The sequence below is a fragment of the Orycteropus afer genome, unplaced genomic scaffold (genome assembly GCF_000298275.1).
Source record: "Orycteropus afer afer isolate SDZICR_OR568_19922 unplaced genomic scaffold, OryAfe1.0 scaffold00005, whole genome shotgun sequence".
NCBI classification, from domain to species: Eukaryota; Metazoa; Chordata; class Mammalia; order Tubulidentata; family Orycteropodidae; genus Orycteropus; species Orycteropus afer.
In genome coordinates this window covers 3,243,737-3,265,960 of record NW_006921592.1, presented here as the reverse complement: position 1 = coordinate 3,265,960, position 22,224 = coordinate 3,243,737, and the positions used below count along the sequence as shown (strand labels likewise).

Sequence of the window (22,224 nt, the reverse complement as noted above, 5' to 3'; positions counted from 1 at the left end):
GAGTTCTTTAAAAGCTAAACACAGAATTACCATATGATATAGCAATTCCACTCCTAGACATACATCCCAAAGAACTGAAAGGAAGGACTCAAACAGATACTTGTATACTAATGGTCATTGCAGCATTATTCACAGCATCCAAAAGGTTTTCTGTAACTCAAGTGTCTGTTGACAGATGAATGGATAAACAAAAAGTTATATATCCTTATAATGGAACATTATTCAACCATAAGGAGAAATTAAGTTCTGATATATGCTACATGGATGAACCTTAGAAATATTATGTTCAGTGAAATAAGTCAGACCCAAAAGAACAAATATTGTTTGAACCCACTTATTTGAAATGTCTAGAGGAAAAATGCAGAGACATAAAAGTTTATTACTGGTTATGAGAACCGAGGGAAGAAGGAAATCTAGAGTTATTGTTTATGGGGTTCTGAGTTTCACTTTAGGGTGATGAGAAACATTTGAAAATGGATGGTGGTGATGGTTGTACAACAGGATGAGTATTATTAATGTCATTGAATTGTATACTTAAAAATGGTTAAGACAGCAAATGTTTTTTCTGTGTATGTGTGTATTTTACCATATTAAAATTTTTAAAAAAATATACCATCTCAAGTATGAATTAAATATTTATTGTCTCTCCTTCATAGGAATGACTGGATTCGAGTTGGCCTCTGCTATCCATCCAACACAAGTTTTCAGGTTACCTTTGGATTTTTTCAGCGGCAGAATGGCTCATTATCCAAAATGGAAGACTATGAACCTGTACGTTCACTTGAAGAACTGCAGAGGAAACAGTCTGAGAGGAAATTCTATTTTGATTCCAGCACTGGGTAATTCAGTAGAGCCAAGATTGAGAATTATTGCTATTTTTCTTTAATGGTGAAATTACTAGTTCTTCAGAGTAGCTAAGAATAGGCCATGATGTGATGGGTGCTTAGGAAAGCAGCTGGTGTGGGGTAATTCTGTGCACATCACTATTAGAGGCTTAGAGAAGAACGAGAATGACTTATAATTATAGTTGTCAGTAGGAATCCATGAAAATGTTTGCCGTATACCTATTAAGGCAATTTAGAGAGAGAAATTATCCTTGTCAGTAAAAATCCAATAGGCCAAATTGGGAATTAAAATAATCTTTTTCCATAACAACTCTTAAGATTATTTACATATGCTATCAAGGAGCTCTGGTGGTGTAGTGCCTAAGGCACTTGACTGCTAGCTAGAAGGCTGGCAGTTCAAACCCACCAGCCACTCCTCAGAAGGAAGGTTGAGCAATCTACTTCCATAGTGATATTGCCTCAGAAACCCAAGGAGGGGTTGCTACAAGTTGGGTCCGACTAAGTGGCAAATAACAACAACAATAGTTCATACCGCAGTAAAACTCATTTTTCTCTTCCTACTGACCTTAAGGCTCTCTCAAGTTGACCTTTCAAAATCACTGTATAACCTTGGCCTATTAGCTTCCAACTTTCTCTGGGTTGCATCTTTCCACTTTTTAATTCTAATCCTGTTCTCCTCGGGTGCTGTTGGCTTTGTCTGCTTTTTTCTAGTTACAGTCTCCCAGCCTTTGGGTTATGGTAGGCTTGATCTCCTATACCCTCCCAGCAGATAGCAAAATCCTTCCATAGCCATTCCTTTAGCTGACATTCCTACTGTGTGCCATTGTCTAGGTACTAGATGGATGCTAACGTGAATAAGACACATTTCTTAAGTCCTGTGAATTCACAGTCCATTGAAGGATGGAAGCAAGTAATTAGAGAGCAATGAGTTTAAATGCTATAAGTGCTATAGTGGGATATTCAGGGTGGTTTTGGGTAACCTACTCAGCCCGAGGTACCCAGTGTCAGCCCAGGAAAGTGACACTGGAGCTAACTCTTGAGGAGTAAATAGGAGGAGACGGAAGAAAAGATGAGTGAGGCGAGGTCTTCCAGGCAGGGGAACAATGTGCAAATGCATGGAGGCATGGAAGAACATGGCATGGCATGTTTGGGGAAGGCGAAAAGTTCCAAGTGGGGAGAGGGTTGCAGGATTGATTAGGGGAAATGGAGTTGGAGTTCAGTCATTATGTGCTGTATTAGCCTTTGAATAACATACAACTTGTTCATTGTCCAGTGGCGCTCCAGCAGCCATGGCTGTGAGCTTAAATCTTTCCGTCTCACAGTGTTCAGATTCTAATTAGATTTAAACAATTTACCTGGACTTGGATTTTACAGAATTTCCACATTTCCACAGAAATAAATGAAACACTCAAATTTGTAAGGACAGTCCAAATTACATTTAATCATATTAATGATTAAATGTATTTCTTAAAAAGTGAGAAATATTTCCTAGTCTGGGTATTTCAAGAGTCCCTCAGCCTCTGAGGTGCTAATTCTTTTTAATCCTATTCATCTTGACTCTTTTAATTATTTACCAATTATTACATAATTGATTAATCAAGGTCTTGCTTTCTGGAAGTGTATTTGTTAAAATTACTGGATGTCAGGACAATGGCTGATTTTTACCTCCTATTACAACTTTGCATTGTACATTGACCTCATATTAAGATATGAATTCCTGATCTCTGGTAATCAATCCCACTTGATCTAGTTCTTTAGAATCTTGCCATCCTTTTGGTTTCGAAGGACTGAGTTCACTGACAGACATTGGACTGCTGCCTGAAAGTTAGACTTTTTCTTTCATCTTGGCAGTAGGAAGATAATCCAGAGTGGGTGGGAACTGCTTTTGGCCCCAGTACAGATGGAAGGACCCCAAGCCCATCTGCTCTTGGTAAACATCACAGGAACTGATTTGAGACCATATCTTAGCCTTAGCCAAACAAGTCAGAATTGCTCCTTTTATTATTCCAGCTTTGTGCCTTAAACCAAAATGATTTATGAACCCCCAAAAAAAGAATAAACCACATTAATTTACTGAATCCTAAACTCAACACTAGTATCAAGTTTTCCGAGGAATTTTTGAACCAAGCCAAATTCCATCCTCCCAAATTACCTTTTGAACTAATTCAAACCAGAAATCAACTTTGATATCTTCCAGAACAACTGAATCAGGATATCCAAAATTTTCTAATGTTTATTGCATTTGACTGAGGATGCTAGTAGTAGAAAAAAGAAAGATAAACAATATATTTTTCAATATATTTTATTCTTTCTTTTAAAGAAAAATCACCTTATGGGAGGGAATATCATTTTGACAATGAGTCTTACTTGAGGAAGTTTCTAAGTTTTTGAGACTAAGTCTAACACCACATGGGTTTGTTTTTGTTTGTGCAGATTGCTGTTTTTATATCTCAAAGCCAAAGGTCATAGGGATGGCCACAGTTACTGTTCATCTCAGGGATGTGAAAGAGTCAAGATCCAGGCAACAACAGACTCAAAGGACATCAGTAACTGCATGGCCAAAGCTTATCCACAGTATTACCGAAAGCCATCAGCAGTTAAGCGGATGCCAGCCATGCTGTCTGGACCGTGTCTAGGCTGTGGCACCAGCCAGGTAAATGAGAAGTGGGATTGCACTGGGAGAAAAGTCAGAAGGTTTCTTTGCAATATAAATAGATGTTCTTGGAAACATCTCTGTTGCCAATTTATACATGTTGGATGACTTATTCTGAATATTGGCTCTTTCTGCAATGTGATGTTCGTCAGAAGCAAACTAGTCTAAATAAATAAGAAAATAATTTCCCCCTGTGAGTCCCTTGGTGGTACAAACAGTTAATACACTCAGCTGCTAACCAAAAGGTTGGAGGTTTGAGACCACTCAGAGTACCTTGGGAAAAGGCTTGGCAATCTACATTCAAAAAATCAGCCATTGAAAGCCCTATAGAAAACAATTCTATTCTGACACCCATAGGGTCACCATGAGTTGGAGTCAACTGGTGATACGTCACTTTACCCTGGATAAATGTGAACTCTGCGTGCTTTGAAGTTAGAAGGTGCTACATTGGTCACCATCTTTTCTTTCTCAGATAATGTGATTCCATTATCATACTGTGTTTTGGTTTACATGTCAGTGATACAATGTTCTGGTTACCTAGTGCTACTCTGACGAGAATATACCACAAATGGAATGGCCTTAACAATCAGAAGTTTATTCTCTTATAGTTTGGAGGAGGCTTTAAGTTGAAGTTCAAAGTGTCAGGCTCTAGGGGCTAGGTGAAAGCTCCTCAACCTTGAGTTCCAGCTCTGCCTCCTGCTTCCAGGCCACTGGAGCTAGAGGCGTTTCTTCACTCAGACAGCTGTTGCCTATTGAGGCTGAGATGCCCCAAGGTTGATAAGTAAAAAGGCACAGTCCCAATGTTATCAAACCACATGGCAGGCCATGAATTTAAGTCCATTTGTAAGTCCCCAGGTCAGCAGAACATGGCAGACTGCTGAACAACAACATGGCTACATGCAGGGTCCGAGCGTGCCATAAGCTAGAGACTATCCCAAGGCTTCTCCTTATATACAGGAAACAGACCACATCCCAAAGGCAGCAACTCAGCTGCTTGTGGTGGATCCCACCATGGAGTTGATTGCCAGTCCCATCATGGGGAATAACTACCACCAGCTGCCCAGCCACTCAACCAGGCCCAGCCAAGTTGACATACAAATTTAACTACCACATATAAACAATACTTCCTTTGTTTTACTTGTATAAACTTTCTCGTCAGAAAATGCAGCTCTTGTGAAAATTGGTAGAAGGCTGCTCTTAATTTTGAAGCTAGTGCTATTACATTTATCTATAATTAAAAGTACAGATTGACTTTGGCTAGAAGTGAAAATGCTTCTCCCAACTTACCATTCAAGGAGCTCTGGTGGGTCAGTGGTTAAAGCATTCAGCTACTAACCAAAAGGTTGGTGGTTTGAATCCAGTAGCCACTCTGTGGGAAAAAGATGAAACAGTCTGCTTCTATAAAGATTTACAGCTTTGGAAACCCCATATGGGGCATTTCTACCCTGACCTATAGGATTGCTTTGGGTTGGAATTGATGGCAGGGGGTGAGAACCTAACATTCTTAATGAGAGAGTCTTCTTCGAGATCTTGAAAAAGCGTAGGAATGAAAGTAAATCCAAAATAGGAGCTAAAAATCAAACATAAGGGTGGAGTTCCAAAGGAAGCTAATATTGCCCTAATTTGTGTTTAATCTTTACACAAACAAATATGGGCTTAGGAAAGTGATTCTTGGGCTACTCCTGGGCCATCCCAGACCTCCTGAATCAGAAGCTCTGGACATAGAGCCCAGCATTCCCCCAGTGGATTCAGATACACCCTAAGCTAGGGGTTTTTCTTTTTTTAAGCCAAGAATTGCCACAAAATGCATACTCCTATTGATAATGGATAAAAGGAGCTCTGGAAGCATAGTGACTAAGGCATCTGACTGCTAACCAGAAGGTTGGTGGTTCAAACCCACCAGCCACTTGGTGGAAGCAAGACTGGGCAATCTATTTCCATAAAGATTTACTGCCTCAGAAACCCAGTGGGGGTTGCTATGAATTTATGTTTTCCATTAGGGTATATAATAAGTATTTTTTAAATGGCAACTTCACTATCATGGTACATATTGGTCTTTCATAGTTCTGAGCCACCTCTACTCTTCAGTACAACTAAAGCCAAAAGCAAAAAGTGTACATGTGAATGTTAGATGGGTTGTTTCTGTCCCGTGCAATGTTTAGACTGTTAAAGTGATGTTTTGAGATAGTCTTTGTGGGGAAGTAACCTCTTCAGACTAATTTTTAGATTGATTGTGTCAAGAAAGTCCTTTATTACTAAAGAGATGTTATGCCATTTATAATAATATAATGTATAATAAAATTTTAGGAGCTCTGGTAGCATAGTGCCTAAGGCACTTGACTGCTAACTAGAGGACTGGCGGTTGAAACCCACCAGCCACTCCTTGGAAGGAAGATGGGGCAATCTACTTCTGTAGTGATACTGCCTCGGAAACCCAAGGAGGGGTCACTATGAGTTGAGTCTGACTCGACGGCACAAAACAACAAACAACAACATAATAAAATTTTAATATATAAAATAATCACCACTGGAAATATTCTAGGCCTATGTTATTAAATTATTCTAGGCACTAATGCTTAGCATTCTTGATCCTTTATAACTGAAACATCAATCATACTTTGTTCTAAAATAATTATTGATAATTTATTTTGAGCAATTATAAAATATTATTACTTTTATTTGGAAGTTTTAGGGTTGTTATTATTATTATTATTTTAATATCAAGAGCAAACTCATATATATTACTCAAACTCACTGCTGTTGAGTCAGATCCAACTCATAGCGGCCCCTCCTTTGGGCATCCTCGGATACCTTCCGAGGCAGTATCACTACGAAAGTAGATCTCCCAATCTTCCTTCCAAGGAGTAGCTGGTAGGTTTGAACCGCCAGCCTTCTGGGTAACAGTCAAATGCCTTAGGCACTATGCTATCAGAGCTCCTCATATATATTATGAGTAAGTAACAAAAGTCACGTGAATTTTTGTCCCCAAGCCTTCAACTTCAACAAATATCTGTGTACTTTGTGAATGCTTGGTATCATGATTATTTACTCTTGCACATGAAGTTGTTAATATTGACTTCTTGTGGCTATATTCCTTTAAGTGCTAACTTGTATGAGAGTAAAAGTGCTTTTAAGGGAGAGATAGCCTTCAGGGAGGAGGTAGAAGGTAGATTTTGGACAGTGGGAGTATTTGCCAGAGCAGGATAAAGGGAAGGGCATTCTAGGTAAGGGAGTTCTAAAGGGACAGGAAGGCCACATCTTCTGACCTCCTCTAACCGCACAAGAGGAAGTCAGAATCACCATCAGTAGCCGCCTATTCCTGCGAGGCCAGACATGCTGCCTTCCTCCAGCCCTTTCACCAACCCTGACACCAACCGTTCCCCCTGCAGCACTCAACACCTTTCTGCTGGGTTCGATAATTCACTGCAGTGGCCACACAGAATTACAGATTACGGGGTTTATTAGGGAAGCACCAGGTTACAATTTAAGTTCAGGAAAAATGCTCAGTCTCTCTCCCAGCAATGCGTGTCCCTCATTGTCCCTCTCAGCAATGTGTATCTCTTGTGTTTGTTTCCCATCACCACATATCTCTCAGGAGCACGTGTCTCTCAGGAGTGCATTTCTCTCAGGAGCATGTTCCTCCTCAGCCAGCAGTCAGAGAGAGTTCTGCCTCATGGAGGCCTCCTTTTGAGCCTGGCAGAGCGGCCAATCATAACATCAGAATTCTAAGCACCTGAGAGAGAATGAACTTCCCAGAACATTGCTTTGTGCCACACCCAACAGAGATACCCCAGGTGGATAACTTTTACAATCAGGAGCTCCTCAGTTGCTCACAGCAAATTCCACCATGGAGTTTACAAAGACTTTAGGCTAGAAAAGCCATACCAGGTAATTTACTATACACTGCAGGGAGCAACATCAGGAAAGGCAGAGTGACAGGAAAGCAGATGAAGGAAGTGCTTCTGAGAAAGTGAAAATGTGGTTGAACAGTAGGAAATCAGGACCCACAAAGCATGGCTCAAAAGCTCTGGTGGCATAGTGCCTAAGGCATTTGACTGCTAACCAGAAGGCTAGCGGTTCAAACCCACCACCCACTCCTTGGAAGGAATATTGGGCAATCTGCTTCTGTAGTGATACTGCCTCGGAAACCCAAGGAGGGGTCGCTGTGAGTCAGATCCAACCCAATGGCAGTGCGTTTGGTTTTTGGTTTTTGTAGTTTAAGTAGAAGTGTTTAGATATGGTGATAGAAAAAGACACTAACATTTTTTTAAATGGGGTAGTGTTCATTATCTACACTTCTTCAGTGCTACAGAGACTGAGCCCTAATTTAGGAAATTTGGTCTGAACAGAGCCTTTTAAGATTTGTAAATTTTTTAAAATGTATTTTGTAATTTTATCTTCATAATATTTTTTAATCCTCATATTTTTTGCTTATTTATTGTGGTAAAAATATACACAAGACTTCTGCCAATTCAATTTCTACCTGTATAATTTGCTGATAATGATTGCAGTCTTTATGTTTATAGCCATTATTACTGCCCTTTTCCAAATTATTCTACCATCATTAACATAAACTCAGTATCCCCTCTTATGGATTGGATTGTGTCCCTCCAAAATATGTGCTAGTCCTAACCTCTCTACCTATGATTAAGGAGCTCTGGTGGCCCAGTGGTAAAAGTATTCAGCTGCTAACCAAAAGTTTGGTGGTTTGAACCCACCAGACACTCCACAGGGGAAAGATGAGTCAGAATCAACTCTGTGGTAGTGTGTTTTAGGGTTATTCCTGTGGTTATAATTGCATTTGTGACTGGGTTGTCTTTCTTATGTTAATGAGAAAACATTAATGTAGGGTGCATCTTGAGTCAATCTCTTTTGAGATATAAAAGAGTTTAAATGAGCAACCGCATGAGTGGAGATTGGGGAAGAGAGATGCCAAGTCACATGAAGAGTGCCTAGGAGCAGAAGCTGAGAAGAGACAAGTACCTTCCTCCAGAGCTAACAGAGAGAGAATCCCTTCTCCTAGAGCCAGCACCCTGAATTCAAGCATTTAGCTTCTTAAACAGTGAGAAAATACGTTACTGTTTGTTAAAGTCACCCACTTGTGGTATTTCTTTTATAGCAGCACTATATAGCTAAGAATTTGGTACTGGAAGAGTGGGGTGCTGCTCTAACCAAAAAACCGATGGTCATCGAGTAAGTTCTGACTTGTAATGACTCTATTGGACAGAGTAGAACTGCTCCACACATTTTCCAAGACAGTAAATCTTTACAGAAGCAGGCTGCCTCATCTTTTTCCCACTGAGAGGCTTGTGGGTCTGAACTACCAACCTTTTGTTCAGCAGCCAAATGCCTTAACCACTGGGCCACCAGAGCTCTAATAGATAACAAAGAATATTGAATCTACCATGGACTGCCAGAAGAATGAACAAATCTGTCTTGGAAGAAGCACAGCCAGAATGCTCCTTAGAAGTAAGGATGGCGAGACTTTGTCTCTTATACTTTGGGCAAGAGGTACCAGTCCCTGGAGAAGGACATCATGCTTAGTAAAGGAGAGGATCAGTGAAAAAGAGGAAGACCTTCAATGAGATGGATTGACACAGTGGCTGCAACAATGGGCTCACACATAATGATTGCTAGAATGGCACAGGACCAGTCAGTATTCTGTTCTGTTGTACACAGGGCCACTGTCAGAACCAATTCAGTGGCACCTAACAACAACAAAAGTCAAAGCCTAGATTGCCTTGAAGAGACTGTGGATGGGTTTATAGACATCAAAAGCAATTCTGGTGAGGGCTTGGAAGTGAAGAGAGCTATGGAGAAAGTCTCTATCATCCTAGAGAATACATGTGGCACCAGCAACAGAATGATGCTAGAAATGTGGACATTAAATGTGATTCTGATGAGGCTTTTTAAAAAAAAAAATGATGAACATCTCATTGCACAATGGAGGAAGGCAAAGAACTTGTCTGAATTATTGTCAAATGTAAAACTTGTAAGTGATGAACTTGGATATCTGGCTGAGATTTCTAAGTAAGATCTTAAAGGGGCCACGTGGTTTCTTCTTGCTGCTTATAGGGAAAAGTGAGAGAAAAGAGATGGACTTAAAAATGAATTGTGCAAAATGTAAACAGAACTTAAATATTTGGAAACTTCTTTTGTACAAACTAAAGACACATGTCCTGGAATGCTCACCAAGGACCTGGCTACACATTCTTTTCTTTTCTTTTTTTTTTTTAAGAGATTAAGTCTGTGACTTACTAACTAGGACAGCAGAAAACCCATCAGCTTAGATTGAAGGGGACAGAATGAAAGAAAGAATGCTGTCTGCCTCTTGGAATTCTACAGAGAGGATGCAGGCCAAAGGAGCTACATCTGTTGTCCTCTAAGAAAAAAAGAAGGATCATCCCTGGAGTAGCATTGTTGGAAGGGACTGGGGAAGCAAGGTCTTGTCAATTTCAAGGAGTAGAACCACAATCTTCTGGATCTCAGAGGGTGGGGCCACAACCTACTAGGTTTCAAAGACTCAGGTCTTCACCAACTTGATTCTGGAGTCTGCCATTAAGATGTGCCAAGGGAAGTGGTACCTTGGGGAGGAAATTGGAGGGGAGCTGTTGCATTGTGGTAAACTGTGGTCAATGACATGAGACAAAGTATATGTGAACTGCTGTATCAAGAGTGGATTTGCTCTGTAAATCTTCACCCAAATATAAATAAAATAAAATTAAAAAAAAAAAAAACAAACTCCTTAAGTATTATCAGTGGAAGAAATGAGGAAAAATAAAACTGTAACTGCATAAAAAAAAAAAAGATGTGCCAAGGGGATGAGGCTGCTGCCAAAAGCTGATGGGAAAAGCTGCCATGACCAAGGGGTAGAAGAGTGGGGTCCGCTGGGGCTGATGGCCTGGGGTTACAACTCAGTTGGACTAGGAGAATGAGGCCACCTAAAGTCGAGGAGGTTGAGTTTTTATCCCAGTGGGCCTGGAAGGCAGAGCTGAAGTCCAGGGCTGTGGGGCCTCCACCCAGAATCCAGAGGTCGTGGCTAACACCCAGAGTCTGGAAGTTAGGGCTGCCGCCCAGATGGTCTCAGAGAAAGGATTATTTTCAAGCCGTGAGAGCTAATGTAATTTGTCCTGCTGGATTTTGAACTTGCCTGGTGCCTATTGTCCCTTCTTTCACTCCAATTTCTCTCATTTGTAATGGAAATATCCACCTTGTGCCCATTCCACCTTTGTACTTTGGAAAGAGATCATTTGCAGTTTAGATTTCACAGGTTCACAAATAAAGAGAGATTTTGTCCCAGGGTGGAATATGCCTAAAGTCTCACCCATAAATGGTTTAGATGATTCAGAAGATGAAATTTTGGGTTTGGAGTTGATTTAAGATTTTTGGGTTGATGTGATGGACTGTATGTGGGAAGAGCATGAATTTTAGGGGCAAAAGAGTAGAATGTGATGGATTGAATTGTGTTCCTCAAAAATATGTATTGTAAATCTTTTATGCCTGTGGTTATAAACCCATTTGGGAATGGGTTATCTTTGTTATGTTAAGAGACATGATTACTGTGTGTCTTGAGTCAGCCATTCTTGAAATACAAAAGAGATTAAACAAGTGAGTTAGTGAATGGAAGTGGGAGAAGAGCCATGCCCAATCATGTGAAGATCACCCAGGAGGAGAAGCTCAAAGAGACCTTCCTCTAGAGTCACCCCAGAAAGAAAGCCTTCCTCTAGAGCCTGAATTCCGACATCTTGCCTCCTAAACAGCGAGAAAATGAGTTTATTTTTGTTAAAGCCATACATTTACAGTGTTTCTATTACAACAGCAGTAGATAACTAAGACATTCCTGTCTTAGGCTGGGTTTTCTAGAGAAGGAAAACTAATGAAGCTCATATACATGTAGAGAGAGAGAAAGAAAAAGAGAGAAATTTATTTCAAGGAAATGGTTCTTGCAGTAGAAGCTGGCAAGTCCCAAGTCCATGGATCAAACGTCAAGCTGGAGGTTTCTCCTGACTCACACAGCTTCAGGGGCTAACAGACTCAAGACTGCTAGGCAGCATAGGAGGCTGCTAGCTGCTGAGGCTGCAAAGGCAGTGATCCTAAGATTGCAGGGAACACAGCAAGCCACTGGTTCAAGTCTAGGAACTTGAGATGATGACAGGCCAAATGCAGGATTCAGAATGAGTAAAAAAAGTCAGAGAGCTTTCTCAAAACTTTTCCATGTATACTGGAAGGAGGCCACACCCAGAAGGCAATGCCCCTTCAGCAATTTGCTGCTCACAGCAAATTCTACCATGGAGGTGATTAAACCACATCCGGTCTCATCATGGGCAGTAACTACATCACAACTGCCAAGCCTCTCAAAATCATGGCCCAGTCTAGTTGACATACAACAACCCCTAAACAAAAACTCCCCTTTTCCCTCTTCTTCCCACTAATAATCTTTGGTTTCAATATATTTGAATATTTCATATAAGTGAGATCAGAGATTTGTGAATGTTTTTGTACGAAATGTTTACAAATATTTAAATATAAAGCACATGTGAGTAGTCATTTACTAAATTTATGTTGTTAACAAGATGATAATTATTTGAAATTGGGATTGTTTGGGAAAATCAGGATCATACAGTTAGTGTAGTAAGCCTACATCAAAAGATGGTACTCCAGGCCATGAAAGATGTCTACCATGTTTAGAAAAAAGAAAAGCCCACAATGGCTTTGATGTAGTTGAGTTTATTTGGAGGGCACATTCTGGAGAAAGATGTGGTTAACATAAATGTGGAACTTCTGTACTGTCTAGGTCGTGTTTACTAGTGATCCTCATAAAAGCTACCTCCCCGTGCAATTTCAGTCACCAAGTGAAGCTGATGTTCAGCGTGGAGATCCAACCATTATTTCTGTGAGTAGCACCTGAATTATATGCTTATTTTGGGCTTTTGTTTTTAAGAAACATGCATTATCTCTGGAGTAGTCACTTGTTTGTAAACACGTCCGATTACTGCTAGGCAATATATTGGGAGTTCTAGTGGTATAGGAGCTCTGGTAGTGTCGTGCCTAAGGCATTTGACTGCTAACCTTAAGGCTGGTGGTTCAAACTCACCAGCTACTCCTCGGAAGGAAGGTTGGGCAATCTACTTCTGTAGTGATACTGCCTCAGAAACCCAAGGAGGGGTTGCTGTGAGTTGGAACTGACTCAACGGCAGTGGTGTGTTTTTTTTGTTTGTTTGTTTGTTTGTTTGTTTTGGCTGCATAGTGGGCATCTAGGTCTCTAGAGATTCAGACCACCATGATTTCTCACTGTTACTGTCTCTACTACTTTCCACATATATTATGAGAATCTTGCCTAGGATATGACATTACTTTAGTTTTTATGGAAAGTTTTGTGTTTCTTTTAAGCAACAGGTTAATTTGTGTGTGTTGAAGGTTTATATGTTTTTTTTTTTCCTTAAATGTGCCTCAATTTTTGTTTTAAGATTTTTGAAAATAAGGAATCACTTTCAGCCCTTCCAAATATAAAATGGCACCTTACCTCAGCAATTTCAGGATTATTCACTGGATTAAAACAATTTAAAAATAGGTGCAAAAGCCATTTTGAATTTCTGTGAGATCAGTATTCAAAACCCAACCCAACCCATTGCTATTGACTCTGTTCCACATGAAGGAAGGTGTAATGGCAAAAGCATTTATCCTTTGCTTGCCTTTAGCATAGTTTATATTGTTCATATTTTAGATAGAAACACAGCCTATGGGTTTAATTCCTTATTGAATCATTTTTCAGTCTAGTCAGTTTTGCTTTTCATTTTCCTGTGGGGTTTTTTTTTTTTTTTTTTGATGGAGCAATTAATGATATTTAGAAATTCCTAGAGTTCACAAAGGATCTCTAGTGGTGTAGTGGTTAAGGAATTTCACTACTAACCAAAAAGGTTGATGGTTTGAACCCGCCAGCTGCTCTGCAAAAGAAAGATGAGGCAGTCTTCTTCTGTAAAGATTTATAGCCTTGGGAACCCAATGGGGATCACTCTGAGTCAGAATTGACTAGATGGCAGGGAGTTTGGTTTTCTTTTTAAAGACTTCACAAATCAATAATTTAAAGATGACAGCTGTGGAAATTCTAGCTCACACTTGTTGTGAAACAAAATATAATGATGCCTTCTGGCTTAAATACCAGTAAAATTACCACTTTTCCATTTTGATTTCAGAGAAGAGCTATATATGAAGTGAGTGAAAGAGATAAGGCAATCTGGGTCCTATGATGTTGTTGTTGTTGTTGTTATGTACCATTGAGTCGGACCCGACTCATAGTGACCCCTCCTTGGGTTTCCGAGGCAGTATCACTACGGAAGTAGATTGCCCCATCTTCCTTCTGAGGAGTGGCTGGTGGGTTTGAACCGCCAGCCTTCTGGTTAGTAGTCAAGTGCCTTAGGCACTATGCTACCAGACCTCCCTAAACTCTAATGGAGGAGGGGGCAAGACACAATAAATACTGTCTGAACCAAGTGACAGTAAATGAGCTCTCTGAGCTGCAGTGTAGAGGTTTTACCTGTTCTGGGCGCTGCAGCCACCTGATCTCCAAGTTACAAATCTTTGACCTTGTAAGAATAAATGAATGGCTCATACAGTACTGTGTTGTCAGTGAAGGCAAACATTGATATACGGGTGGATAGATGGGTGGATAGGCTGAACTATTAGGTATGTCCATGCAGGGGGTAGTGTGCCCAAGACTATGTATAGGGTTGGCAGACAGTGTTTCTCTAAGTGTATTTGTATGTTCTATAAGAATTCCCGGGTACATAGTAGAGCTAACAAAAGGGGCAAATCACTTCTTGGCTAAAGCCATCTACCCAGAGGGAATGAATAGTTGGATTGTGGGCTCAGGACCATAGTCGCAGGTGACATCAAGCTCAATTGGCATAATATACTACACAAAAACATCGTTCCACATCCTACTTTGGTGAGTAGCAAATGGGATCTTAAAAGCTTGCAAGCGGCCATCTAGATGCAACAATGGGTCTCTCCTCATCGAGAGCAAAGAAGAATGAAGAAAACCCAAGACACATGGAAACAATTAGTCCAAGCTACTGGTACGTCACGCAGTCCTCAGCCTATATGATTATGAGAACAGAAGAAGTAGATGGTACCTGGCTACCACTGTCAACCACTTGGAGGGGAATCTCTGTAGGAGATGCTGGATAAAGTGGGAGAACAATGTGAAACAAAACTCAAAATCTTTATTAAAAAAAAGGGACCAGGTTTGCTGGTCTGATAGAGTCTGATGGACCCACTGAGACTATGGCCCGTAGTTGCCCTTTAGGTCTGGAATTGAACCTGCTCCTGTGGCTTCCAGCCAAAGACAGGCATATGAGCTGAACATTTACAATAGGTAGACACACTCCTTGGAGAGGTCAGTCATGGGAGAATAAAAAGGCTGTGTATGCTTGGGGGTGGGAGTGCATGGGAGGGAAGGACACAGGGAAGAGGTAATTATGGGGAGGAAGTGGGAGGGGAGCTATTACATTGTGGGAAATTGTAGTCAGTGTCATGAGACAAAGTATATGTTAGCTGCTGTATGGAATTGAATTTGCTCTGTAAATTTTCGCCCAAATTACAATAAAAATTGAAAAAAAAAAAAAAAAGAATGAATGAGTGGCTTGAGCACTGTGGAAAGAGTCATTGAACCTAGCTGAGTGGAGGTTGCAACCCCTTGCTCAGAGCATCTTAACCACAAGTATGATTTCCAAATGTCTGCAGGAAAATAGTGAGTAAAATATAGAAACTGAATTCTGGAAATATATTTTGAATTACAGGGTTTAGAAGACAGAGGGAAGGGACTGGAAAGATAAGTCATGCTGGGAATGTTACTGAAATGGTGATTCCCTCAGAGGACATTTCTGCTTTTTCAGGTCAATGGCACAGACTTCCCCTTCCGAAGTACAGGTGTCCTCCTCCTCATTGTGGATGCCTGCAGTGTTCCATTCCAGCTGACGGAAAAAAAGATTTTTTCTCTTGCTGATGTCAGTTGCATGGAAGGGTATTTAAAAACAGGGATCCCTCCAAGGTATGTGAAGCTTGCTCCATAGCAGTGACAAACTACCTTTAAGGTGCAGAGTCCTTCAAAAAGATAATGTGTGGTTAACTCTGAGCTTGTTGGCTACCCACACTTTTCTTTCATATTCTGTGAACATTTAGAGCTCTGTGAAAGGTATTCATTCCTTTCTTCAGGTCATATTGATGCCAGTGTAGTTTGAGTTGCTAATCATGCATTAAAAAATAACAAACGAAAATAGCTGCCATCAAGTTGGAATCAACTCATGGCAACCCCATGTGGATCAGAGCAGAACTGTGCTCTATAGGGTTTTCAATAGTTGCTTTTTCAGAAGTATATGGCCAGGACTTTCTTCCAAAGTACCTATGGGTGGACTTGACCGCCACCATTTTGGTTAGTAGTCGAGCTCATTGACTGTGTGCATTACCCAGGGACTCCATGATCATGGGTACACCACTGCTTATCAGTGGCAAGAACTCAGATGTGAGGTAATTGCAAATGGCAGAAGGTCCTTAGATGGCAAAAAATTAGATATTTGAGAACATCACAATCCCATCTTTTAAAATTGATACCTTGAAACCAACTTATTCAGAAGGCTCATGGCCATTTTGAAATAATTTACAAATAATTTTACCTTTGCAAGGAGTTTTGGTGGTGTGGTGGGTAAGGTATTTGACTACTAACCACAAGATCAGGAGTTCAAAACCACCAGCTGCTGTGTGGGAGGAAGATGAGGCAATCTACTTCTGTAAAGATTTACACCCTTTAGAAATCCAATGGGGGTCACAGTGAGTTGGAATCGACTCAGTGTCAGTGGATTTTGGTTTTTTACCTTTGCAGCTTAATGTCACACTGGTGGACCCTAGCACAGCATTGTACTATGACTGTGGTTGTTGTTGTTGTTGTTGTTATGTGCCGTCGAGTCGGCCCCGACTCATAGCGACCCCTCCTTGGGTTTCCGAGGCAGTATCACTACGGAAGTAGGATTGCCCAACCTTCCTTCCGAGGAGAGATGAAGTCATTAACTGGGTCACTTGGAAGTGACTGGAAAAGAGTAAATTAATTTTTAAGTAAAATGAGTGACTGGTCTCTCTTTTAAGAGCTCTTATCTGATGAGTTTTTCTTTGTTGGTCTCTGAAGAAGGGTGCGTAGGAGAGAAACCTTTCTGTTTCAGTGTTGGTCAAACTCTGCTTTGGAGGTAAGGGGATGAATTCAGGCTCTTTCCTGCCTCTTGACTTTGCTGAAGATTATGATTTACACATGGACTTTCCTTTGGTGAAGACACTGAGGGAAGAATATCAACCTCCCCGGGAGGAAAGGCCCTTTTAGCTTTTGAGTCATCTTTAGCTGGTCTGATCCCTTACATTCTTTACAGATTATAGGATCAGATTCCAGTGAGTCCCATGAAGCCACTGGGACTATAAAAACAAACCAAACTCACTGCTGTTGAGTGGGTTCCAACTCACAGTGACCCCTCCTTAGGTTCCTGAGGCAGTATCTCTACAGAAGTAGATTGCACAGTCTTCCTTTCAAGGAGTGGTTGGTGGGTTTGAACTGCAAGCCTCTGGTTAGCAGTCAAATGCCTTAGGTACTCTGTCACTGTATTTGGGTGTAATATTCAATTTACATGTATAGTGCTCTCTTCTACCTTAACACACTTGTAGGGAACTCCTGTTTATTCCATCTGGTGAGGTCCACGTGTGTAGTTGCTATTTATGTTATAGAAAAAAAGTGTTTCCAATGAATAAGTCATTGGTCTTACATAAATCTATCATTTGATCTCCCACATTGGTTTTGTCACTAAGGCCATATTTTCCAATTACTTATCCTTCTTTGTTTCCAACTCATTCATTCCAATCACCAGGAATTATCAATGAATGTTGATTGCATGTTTGATCCATTTCAGACTGCAGACATTGGTAACAATCCTCAATTTCTACATCTTTGATGTTAATGATTGGTACATTAATTTTAATAATAATTGTATTAACTGGTCAGAACAAGGCCAGAGGGCCAACTGCAGAACAGACCATCAATTGCTCACGTACAAGTTCAAATTAAAGCTGAAGAAAATGAAAACAAGTCCATGAGAGCCAACATACAACCTTGAGTATATCTCGCCTGAATTTAGAGAACATCTCAAGAATAGATCTGGTGCATTGAAGAGTAATGACCAAATACCAGACAAGTTGTGTGATGACATCAAGGACATCATATTAATGAAGAGTTCAGTGAAAAGGTAGATGAGGGAAAAAAATACCAAAATGGCTGTCAGAAGTGACTCTGAAACTTGCTCTTAAACATAGAATGGCTGAAACAAATGGAAGAAATGATGAAGTAAAAGAGCTGAAGAGAACATATGAAAGGGTTGTTTGAGAAGGTGAAGTATTATAATGAAATGTGCGAAGACCTGGAATCGGAAAAACAAAAGGGAGTAACACACTCAGCATTTCCCAAGCTAAAAGAACTGAAGTAAAAAGTCAAGCCTCTAGTTGCAATATTGAAAGATTCTATGAGGAAAAAATTGAATGATGCAGGAAGAATCAGAAAAGATGGAAGGAATACACAGTTATTGTACCAAAAAGGATAGGTCAATGTTCAACCATTTCAGGAAATAGCATGTGAGCAAGAACCAATGGTATTGAAGGAAGAAGTCCAAGCTGCACTGAAGGAATTGGTGAAAAACAATTGAAGGAATACCATTTGAGATGTTTCAACAAATGATGCAGTGCAGTACTGGAAGCACTCACTGGTCTCTGCCAAGAGATTTGAAAAACAGCTATCTGGCCAACTGACAGGAAGAGACCCATATTCATGGCCATTCCAAAGAAAGGTGATCCAATTAATGGAGAAATTATTGATCAGTATCTTTAATATTACCTGCAAGTAAAATTATGCTAAAGATCACTTTAAAATGGTTGCAGTAGTGCATTAACAGAAATTCAAGCCAGACTCAGAGGAAGACGTGGAATGAGGGCTATCATTGCTTGTGCCAGATAGATCTGGGCTGGAAGCAAAGAATACTAGAAAGATGTTTACCTGTGTTTTATTGACTGTCCAAAAGCATTTGACTGTGTGGATCATAACAAATTACAGATAACATTGGATTCAATGGGAATTCCAGGACACTTGTGCTCATTTGGAACCTGTACACGGACCAAGAGGCAATTGTTCCGACAGAACAAGGGGATACTGCATGGTTTAAGATCATGTGTGTCAGGGTTGTACACTTTCACCATACTTACTCAATCTGTATGTTGAGCAAATACTCTAAGAAGCTGGATTATATGAAGAAGAATGCAGCATCAGGATTGGAGGAAGATAACAACCTGTGATATGCAGATGAAACTCTTGCTGAAAGTGAAGAGGACTTGAAACACTTACTGATGAAGATCAGAGACTACAGCCTTCAGTGTGAATTATACCTCAACATAAAGAAAACAAAAGGCCTCACAACTGGACCAATAAGTAACATCACCTAATCGAGAAAAGATTGAAATTGTCCAGGATTTCATTTTACTTGGATCCAGTCAACAACTGTGGAAGCAGCTGTCAAGAAATCAAACGACATATTGCATTTGGAATATCTGCTGCAAATGTCGTGTTTAAAATGTTAAAAAGCATAGCTATCACTCTGAAGACTAAGGTGCCCCTGACCCAAGCAATGCTATTTTCAATTGTGAAATTGAAAAGCTGGACAATGAATAAAGAAGGCTGAAGAAGAATTTTGATGCATTTGAATTATGGTGTTGGTGAAGAATATTGAATATACCATTGGACTGCCAAAAGAATGAACAAATCTGTCTTGGAAGAAGCATAGCCAGAATGCTCCTTAAAACCAGAAATGGCAAAACTTGTCTCATTTCCTTTGGATGTGTTAACAGGAGGGACCAGTTCCTGGAGAAGGACATCATGCTTGGTAAAGTAGAGGCTCAGAAAAAAAGAGAAAGACCCTCAATGAGATGGACTGACACAGTGGCTGTAACAATGGGCTCAAACATAGCAACAATTGTGAGGATGGTGCAAGACCAGGCAGTGTTTCATTCTGTTGTACATGGGTCACTAGGAGTTGCAACTGACTTGCCAGCACCTAAGAACATACTGACAAAAGGGAATTCCTTTCAGAAGCCTCAGTTACCTTCAGAAACTTAACATTTTTTCTTAATGCTGAAAATACAACATTCTCACTTCCCCTAAAGCAATCAAGGGCACAAATGTCACCACATATATTTAAGACAAGACAGTAGTTCTGAAAGTGCCCCAATAGATTTAAGTTAAATTCAACTAACTGAAAATCACCAAGTAGTTTCTAGAAATGGGACAGTAAGAGGACTTTTGAGATATTGGTAATGTTCTGGGGTTTATTTAGTTAGTTGTTGTTTTGAAATGTGGGTGCTTTTTACACAAGTGTGGTGAGTTTGCAAAATTTTAATGGACAATTTGCACAATTGGTGGGGATGCTGTGACCTCTAAGGGATCTCATGAGACTGGGTTGAGTAACTGACCCACTGGAAAAAGTGAGGGCTGTCGGATGGCCAAGGTCAGACTTGTGCTCTGTCTCTGGATTAAGTCACCACTGCTATAGAAAGACCACAATTCAGAACCCACACCACCACAAAACTGAAGGTTTGATTAAATAAGAAGTGCCAAGGCCCTCAATAAGAAAATAAATGCTTTACTCAGGGATGTAAAACAAGAGCTGAATAAACGGATGGAAAACACAATATTATAAAGATGTCATTCTACCAAAATTAAAATATAAATATACCACATTTCCATTAGTGTCCCCATTTTTTTTTTTTTGGTTTCATAGCCTCTAACCAAAAAAAGAAACCAAACTAACTGCCGTCGAGTCGGATCCGACTCATAGCGACCTCTCCTTGGTTTTCTGAAGAGGTATCACTACGGAAGTAGATTGCCTAATCTTTCTTTGGAGGAGTGGCTGGTGGGTTTGAACAGCCAGCCTTCTGGTTAGCAACCAGAGCTCCTAGGTGGTGCAAATAAGGAGCTCTCGTGGCTCAGTGCCTAAGGCATTTGGCTGTTAATCAGAAGATCATCTGTTCAAACCCACCAGCTTCTCTGTGGGAGATAGATGAGGCAATCTACTTCTGCAAAGATTTACAGCCTTGGAAACCCAACAGAGGTTGCTGTGAATTGGAATGAACTCAGTGGCAGTGAGTTTGGTTTTTGGTTTTTTTGGGGATGGTGCTGGCTACTAACTGAAGAGGTTCAAACCTACTCGGAGGAAAGACCTGGTGACCTGCTTCTGAAAGGTTACAGCCTTGAAAACCCTACAGAACTTAAATCTAAGGCACAGCACGTGGGGTCACCATGAGTGGAAATCGACTTGATGGCAACTGGTTTGGTCTTTTATGGTTTTGTACTCATTTCAGAACAGTACTCAATAAATACATCCTGAATTACTGAATTTTCCTCTGATATTTTAAACTTTCAATTATAGGTCAATTGTTCTATTGAGCACAAGAGGAGAAATAAAGCAGTTGAATATTTCTGATTCATTAGTACCTCTGGGATTAGCCAAACCGGCTCATCTTTATAACAAAGGTTTGTATTTGTAGTATTTTATGTAATCCTTATGAAACCACCAACATAGGCATTTTTATGTTGAGATTTAGCCAACAGACTGTTCTATGATCTTGTTTTGCTGGAATGGGTATCATTAAGATAATTTTAAAATAAGTGGACAGTGTTAGAGGAAGTGTGTTGGGATGTGGTTTATTATTTGGGGTAAGAAGTAGGTGGGAAGAGTTCATTTGTTGATGTAAGAAGTGTAGTTTTTTGTTTTTTTTTTTTTTTAAATAGCTGTCTTTTGTTCACCTCCAGTTCACCTCCCATATTATCTCTCCTGGAACTAGTAGCTTTACAAATTGAACTTTTTTTTTTTTTTTTTTCAGGGAGTACTGTGTTTTTGGGATTCAGTGGAAAGTTTAAGCCTCCCTGGACTAAGCTATTTACCAGTCCTCCTGGACAGGACCTCGGGCTGCTTGAACAGTTCATACCTTTGCAGTTGAGTGAATATGGCTGTCACAGCATCACCACTGTCCGCAGACAAGACCTGGAACTGTTAAAACAAGCTTCAAAAGCACATTAGAAACTAACTGTAACTTAAGTGCTGGGGGGAAAAAAATGTGAACTAACTTATTTAATTTATGGCATGTAAAAATGACACTGTTAACCCAATGGATCCATTTTCCTGTTTGATAGAGAAGGGGAAGGGAAGAAAAAACAAAAGTTTAAAGTGATTGCTTGAATACCAGCTCACGCACCTTGTAGTTATACAAAATGTTCAAAGAATTTATTTGTATTTGTAAGGCTGGTGTCTGGAGAGTGGTCTCTCATTCCTCTGCTTCCACCCCAGTGTGGTGTAGTGACCCTAAGCAATGTTTTACTTTTTGTATCATGAGATGTTGTTGGGTGGGGTGGAGGCTTCTGAGAGTCCGCCTGAGCTCTTTAGAGAACCAGCTATTGTAGCACCTTTGATACTTGAAGCCTAATGCTCAGTTGTGTCATGCAGTGATTGACTTGGTGGCTGGTATGTTCTGTGATGCCTTGACCCTGTTTCTGGGCAGCTTTTTATGGATTTTATATGATACTGAATGACAGAGTTTTAAGTGGCAACTCAGGCCCAGCTCATGCCCTTTTTTTGCCTGGACATGTGCTATTTTTAC

The 22,224-nt window shown here is 40.3% G+C and overlaps 1 protein-coding gene across 1 annotated transcript in view; it reads left to right on the top strand.

The window, feature by feature from the left end:
• CEMIP2 (cell migration inducing hyaluronidase 2) overlaps positions 1 to 21,647 on the top strand; it is a 72,141-nt gene extending 50,494 nt beyond the window's left edge. The window contains exons 18-23 of the mRNA XM_007938449.2: positions 657 to 839; positions 3,279 to 3,498; positions 12,293 to 12,391; positions 15,393 to 15,547; positions 20,997 to 21,100; positions 21,451 to 21,647. Coding sequence (XP_007936640.1) covers positions 657 to 839; positions 3,279 to 3,498; positions 12,293 to 12,391; positions 15,393 to 15,547; positions 20,997 to 21,100; positions 21,451 to 21,647 — 958 coding nt within the window. The remainder of the gene's footprint in view (positions 1 to 656; positions 840 to 3,278; positions 3,499 to 12,292; positions 12,392 to 15,392; positions 15,548 to 20,996; positions 21,101 to 21,450) is intronic.
• The last annotated feature ends 577 nt before the right edge of the window (positions 21,648 to 22,224 follow it).